The 7,396-nt window shown below is 36.6% G+C and overlaps 1 protein-coding gene across 1 annotated transcript in view; it reads right to left on the bottom strand.

Annotated features, from left to right (window-relative positions):
- The window catches only part of LOC110456935, a 176,251-nt gene extending 175,073 nt beyond the window's left edge, over window positions 1-1,178 (bottom strand). The window contains exon 1 of the mRNA XM_021508006.1: window positions 984-1,178. Coding sequence (XP_021363681.1) covers window positions 984-1,065 — 82 coding nt within the window. The 5' untranslated portion in view covers window positions 1,066-1,178. The remainder of the gene's footprint in view (window positions 1-983) is intronic.
- Window positions 1,179-7,396: the final 6,218 nt, after the last annotated feature.

Here is a 7,396-nt window from a genome sequence, read left to right as displayed (position 1 = left end):
CCTATATATACTGTATACTGATTACCTATATATACTGTATACTGATACCCTATATATACTGTATACTAATACACTATATATACTGTATACTGATCACCTATATATACTGTACAATCACCTATGATTTGTTTATTGTCTTTGCAGCTAAATATCATGTTTAAAGCGGAAGTACACGTACACTGGGGAGGTTTCGAGTTACGTCCTGCATGTACATTTCTATTGAGTCTATTGCTGGCTTTCATTGATCGGCAGGTGAAATCCACACGATACAGGTATATATGTCAATCTTTCTTTACAATGATCAACACTCATTATTATAACACGACATTTTAATTTTTGAAAACATACGTAGAAAACAAAATTATCGCCACGTTTATGCATTTTCGTCATCATTCGAAACTAACTCAAATGTGACTAATTTTCTGGCACGCTGGATGGCAATAATTGTGAAATGTTAATTCGATATTTGAGAATATTAATTGATATATCGAGGGCTTTAGGAAACCATTCAGTCGAAAGGGTCAAAGGGCTCAGCAGGGACATAATACATTTCTTTTATAATACCGAAATGAAAAGAAAATTCTTTGCGCATACAGCCTCCTTTTTCAATTCTATAATATAAATCTCCTCGCCATCATTTTAATGTATTATGGTCGGGGGAAAGGGGTGCTATTTTGTTTGTAGAATGAAAACATGACTGTGAATTATAGGAATACATTTTTAGTACAGTGTTGGGTGTTATAAACAATATTTGAATGAACTATAAATAAATAATAAAAATAAAGAAATAAAAATGTCCAGGGTGGGGGTGGGGGTGAGTGTCGAACCCCCTGCTTAGTCTGCCTTTCCAGCACCTTGTCTCTGGATATTGCACTAAATATAAATATGCATTGCATTATACATAATGTGTAGGATATGTCTATTTCAAATGCAGAACAGCTGTTAACATGTAAACACATAAAAAATAATATCATCAGACTTACCTGTGGAAACTGCAAAATTGGCCAGGTATATCCCGAAAATTAACAGAAATAATACGTTATAAGATGGGTCAGTTCCGCCCATCGTAGTGTCCAGATCTACTGGACACGGAAAGTACTGCCCCTGACTTGTGATGTAACAGTCGGGATATCCAGTGACTAGTAGGCTAGGTGTAGTTTCCCACTAACCATTTGTGAATTGACAGTGAGGATACGGGAGTACTGGTACCCGTTTATATATATATAGCTTACCCTGAATGTACGGTAAATGTTCTAAGTTCGGATGGCGTTTTATTCGTCGATTTTGTTTGTTTGGGGTTTAACGTCCTCGAAACAGTTAAGGTCACCTGTGACGGGTGACTAGGGAGACAGAGTAGAGAAGTGAGAACAGAAAGATAAAGAAAGATAAAGATCCCAAGGGTTGTAATAAGGGCAGACGATCCATTCTGGTTTCTTAAATGACCCCTGAGATGAAGTTATAGCAGAAAACCCCCGATTCTGCAGGGGCCCAACATTAGTCGCTCTTACGCTTTTTTTGTTGATTTCTTTTTCTTTTTCGTTTAAATTAATTTTGCTAAAATAGATAGAATCAGAATTTGATAATCCAGACAATCTCAACACTTTTCTAACTTAATCTTCCACTGCTCCACTTTCAATACTCATTCAATTCATCAGTGTAAACGGCTCAGCGTTTCCTATATAACATTCTTATACCACATTGTGCAATAAACACAAAAATCCATAGTGTTGATATACTTACGTTAGAAACACATACATGTATGCCACTTCATTTATCGCATTCGGAACGGTCTGACCGGTTGGATCAGAGTTGTTCGCTTAATAAAATTGGGACGAACCTTATGATTTGTCGTTGTTTCAAGGCCTGCAGTAACATCTGCAGGTGCGTCAGGTTTTACTCATGAACTACAAATGTGTTACATCCGCATAAACAAACAGGCCCCGAATGTTGATTTGATAAGTTTTATAAAAAAAAATATTATTGTTTTCATCAAATTAGTTCTTCGAATTATTGATATGGAAATAGTTGTATTGTTAGCAACTTGACCGGAAGTTACGACATGTTGTTTATGGCGCAATGGGGATTCCTCTGCAAGTCCAATATAAGTCGCCCTTTACCATTCCCATGCTAAAACTCGGATTCTGTGCTCCAGCCCATTTTTTTTTTTTTTTTGTTCCAGTTATAAATTTAGAACAAAATACATTTTGTTAAGGAGTAGGAAAAACAATTGAAGAGACTTCAACACGAATATTGTTTTGAATGGTAAGACGGGACTTTTTGACCGTATCACATGGTTCAAGTGCGTTTAAATAAAGGTGCCCTGAACACTGAGTCCATGCTTGAGCATCATAACGGTTTCCTGAATACGGGCCAAGGTTTATTCTTTTCCCCGAACCTACACAGCGTTTGCAGAGATTTTTGACTTATTTTCATGTTTACAGTCGTTCGATATATTTTTTCTCGAAAGCTATGCACAGCTGTGTTTCTCTGGGTCCGCCATCTTGTCATGAAATAAGTAATAATGGCGTCAAGGTAAAAATATACATAATCCGTGGGTTTTTTTACGGAAATGAATAGAGATCAACGCAATGAGAGATTTGAAGTTGGGAGCGACCTAATAAACTGGAATATTAAATATGTCGCCATACAATACACAATATTTACATTCAACTAAAAAAAATATGCAAACATCATTCACATTTACCATATCATATCATTCCTTGTTCTGCTATTTTGGACGTATCATAATTTCGGGGTATTTACCGTAGGTATTTAATATACGCATATAATAATTACATGTACATAGTTTTGGCTCGCGTGGTACAAACCAGAGCAAAACTTGTGGACTTTTTATATTACGAGGGGATTCGTCTACAGTCGTCCCTACCTAGGAAAAAGCGGACTGAATTGACCTTGAAGTACATATTGTATACATGGCAGCGCCTTTTAAATCCAATTCAAACACTGTGAATGCTATGTCGGCACCGGGTGGAATTCATCGACTAGTTAAACTGGTTTGGCAACTTGTCTATTAATGTCAAGATAAATATCATATTGGATTCTCTTGCTCAAATTCTCATTTAATCATCACTTATGGTTGTCATAATGTGAGTAATGATTATTAAGAATAAAAACGAAGATAACCTAACATTCTGCTCGTTAGAGTCTCAACGTCAAAAACACTGAATAGATATTATCACATCTACAGTCCAAAACATGCTGAATAAAACTCTACGCAATAGATTTGTTTAATCCATTTCCATAATTTTAACTTATTTTAAATCCTGGTGGTCGTTTTTCGGCATTTGGATTTGTCTCTCATCGGAGATGAAGTCGTAAGAAATTTGTCTTCTCCCCGTAATCTCACAAAAAGCGACCGGTGCGTGGCGCGACGGCTGAATTCACGATTCATGCATTCTTCTTTAAAACCCACCAAAGAGGTCAAATGTTGGCCTATTATCCCTGTCGCTACATGACTGTATATGGTGTGTTCACTATGGTATTTGAAGATACACATCTTGGTGTTTTTTTACTACTCTTGTTCTTTCATGCACTACCTTTTCCACGTCGACTGACCTCAATTCTGGTCATAGGCCGACAACTAGTTATTCTTCATTATGTCAATGGCCTTTATAATTTGCTCTATAACTACGGGACAGAGACGTTTATAACCACTTAGAATATAGAATATTGAATTTGATGTGCCTGTTTAACGCCATTCAGATCTACAAGTGTACTGAACGGTGTAACAGTTTCCAAAACAATTACAAAATAAGAGGCTATATACATTAAAATTTAATAAAACTTTGATAATTTGTTTAAATTTTGATACAGTTGAACGAAACCAAAAGAAACCGACTTATTGAATCAATAATGCATTTAAAAATATATTTAAAAGGGAGATAAATCAAATCACATACTTGTAAATGATCGAGGTAGCCGATAAACCGTTGTTATCAGATAATCCGAATAAATGTTCTTGTCGGATCAGGTTGAAATTCCGAAGCGTAAGGAAGCCTATTTCGATTCTTTTCGGGCGGAGATATCCGGATTATTGAATTTCCTGTATACGAGATAGATCTATACAGTTTAAAATGGTACATTTAGTTTCAGTGTTCAATATCGATACCGATGAACAGTGAAGTATGGAAAGTTTTGTCGGATTCGGACGAAATGTTTTGTTTTCAGTGTTATGGAAACCACTACAGCTGTGTCACTTGACTTTATTGATACATGTGTGTAATAACGACACAAGCACGTCCTAATGACAACACTGGCATCTCGTCATGACAACATAGCTATCTCGTAATAACGACACAATACATGTGTGTAATGACGACACAAGCACGTGCTAATTACAACACTGACATCTCGTAATTACAACAAAACTATCTCGTTATAACGACACAAGCAAGTCCTAATGACAACACTGTCATCTCGTAATTACAACATAGCTATCTCGTAATAACGACACAAGCACGTGCTAATTACAACACTGGCATCTCGTAATTACAACGTAGCTATCTCGTAATAACGACACAAGCATGTCCTAATGACAACACTGGCATCTCGTAATTACAACATAGCTATCTCGTAATAACGACACAAGCATGTCCTAATGACAACACTGGCATCTCGTAATTACAACATAGCTATCTCGTAATAACGACACAAGCATGTCCTAATTACAACACTGGCATCTCGTAATTACAACATAGCTATCTCGTACTAACGACACAAGCACGTCCTAATTACAACACTGGCATCTCGTAATTACAACAAAGCTATCTCGTAATAACGACAAAAGCATGTCCTAATGACAACACTGGCATCTCGTAATTACAACATAGCTATCTCGTAATAACGACACAAGCATGTCCTAATGACAACACTGGCATCTCGTAATTACAACATAGCTATCTCGTAATAACGACACAAGCATGTCCTAATTACAACACTGGCATCTCGTAATTACAACATAGCTATCTCGTACTAACGACACAAGCACGTCCTAATTACAACACTGGCATCTCGTAATTACAACAAAGCTATCTCGTAATAACGACAAAAGCATGTCCTAATGACAACACTGGCATCTCGTAATTACAACATAGCTATCTCCTAATAACGACACAAGCATGTCCTAATGATAACACTGGCATCTCGTAATTACAGCAAAGCTAGCTCGTAATAACGACACAAGCATGTCCTAATGACAACACTGGCATCTCGTAATTACAGCAAAGCTATCTCGTAATAACGACACAAGCATGTCCTAATTACAACACTGGCATCTCGTAATTACAACATAGCTATCTCGTAATAAAGACACAAGCACGTCCTAATTACAACACTGACATCTCGTAATTACAACATAGCTATCTCGTTATAACGACACAAGCACGTCCTAATTACAACACTGGCATCTCGTAATTACAACATAGCTATTTTGCAATAACGACGCAAGCACGTCCTAATTACAACTCTGGCATCTCGTAATTACAACAAAGATATCTCGTAATAAAGACCCAAGCACGTCCTAATGACAACACTGGCATCTCGTAATTACAACATAGCTACCTCGTAATAACGACACAAGCAAATCCTAATTACAACACTGACATCTCGTAATAACAACATAGCTACCTCGTAATAACGACGCAAGCAAATCCTAATTACAACACTGGCATCTCGTAATTACAACATAGCTATCTTGTAATAACGACACAAGCACGTCCTAATTACAACACGGGCATCTCGTAATTACAGCATAGCTATCTCGTAATAACGACGCAAGCAAATCCTAATTACAACACTGGCATCTCGTAATTACAACATAGCTATCTCATACTAACGACACAAGCACGTCCTAATTACAACACGGGCATCTCGTAATTACAGCATAGCTATCTCGTAATAACGACACAAGCATGTCCTAATTACAACACTGGCATCTCGTAATTACAACATAGCTATCTCATAATAACGACACAAACACGTCCTGATTACAACACTGGCATCTCGTAATAACAACATAGCTATCTCGTAATAACGACACAAGCACGTCCTAATGACAACACTGGCATCTCGTAATTACAACATAGCTATCTCGTAATAACGACACAAACACGTCCTAATTACAACACTGGCATCTCGTTATTACAACATAGCTATATCGTAATAACGACACAAGCACGTCCTAATGACAACACTGGCATCTTGTAATTACAACATAGCTATCTCGTTATAACGACACAAACGTGTCCTAATTACAACACTGGCATCTCGTAATTACAACATACCTATCTCGTAATAACGACACAAGCACGTCCTAATTACAACACTGGCATCTCGTAATTACAACATAGCTATCTCGTAATAACGACACAAGCGCTTCCTAATTACAACACTGGCATCTCGTAATTACAACATAGCTATCTCGTAATAACGACACAAGCACGTCCTAATTACAACACTGGCATCTCGTAATTACAACATAGCTATCTCGTAATAACGACACAAGCACGTCCTAATTACAACACTGGCATCTCGTAATTACAACCTATCAATAATAATAATAATAATAATATCTTTTATTCATCCAGGGTTACATATTTAGACAATGTCTAGTTTACAATATGGCCCTGCATCTCGTAATGACGACACAAGCATGTCCTAATTACAACACTGGCATCTCGTAATTACAACATATCAATCTCGTAATAACGACTCAAGCATGTCGTCATGATTAAAAAATTAGTTTGTTGTAATGACCGGCTTCTGTCTGCATCTGTATATCGATCTAAACGGGTAGCCGTGAATGAAATATCAAATATCATTTGATTTTTGTAAATGTCCTTTTTAATTTTTATCGTTAATTTGTGACAAATCAAGAGTTGCATACTGGATATAAAATACAAGGAAGGTGTTCACAAAGGCTCTCCATTTCTCGTCTTTGCTTTTTTCTGGTTTTTACCGGTGACACTTAAAATCAATTTTAAAGCTGACAAAATTCCTGAATACCTTTGATATTACATGCGGTAAAAGCATTTAGATACACTGACGCTCTCCATCTCATTTTTATTTTTATTTTCTTGATTCTACTACTGTAGTGTCACTTAAAGTTTTTGTAGACCTGACACTGTCTCAAAAAGAATATGTTTATACAGCTTACAGTTTACCCGTAAATACTTAGGATCAGTTTTCTAACATACACCTTGTTGCTGTAATTTAATTACGCCATGTAAATGATTGTCGTAAACATTTAACCTCTTGTTGCACATTATCGCGTGTCTAAGTGAAATACAAATCTGTGTAAAATTTGTGATAATAAATATTGATATCAGTTAAGGTATTTAAATACTGGTATGAGGTGTTCGCTAAGGCTCCACATCCC

This window comes from Mizuhopecten yessoensis, unplaced genomic scaffold (assembly GCF_002113885.1).
Source record: "Mizuhopecten yessoensis strain PY_sf001 unplaced genomic scaffold, ASM211388v2 scaffold8955, whole genome shotgun sequence".
NCBI lineage: Eukaryota > Metazoa > Mollusca > Bivalvia > Pectinida > Pectinidae > Mizuhopecten > Mizuhopecten yessoensis.
This window is presented reverse-complemented; position numbering and strand designations above follow the sequence as displayed.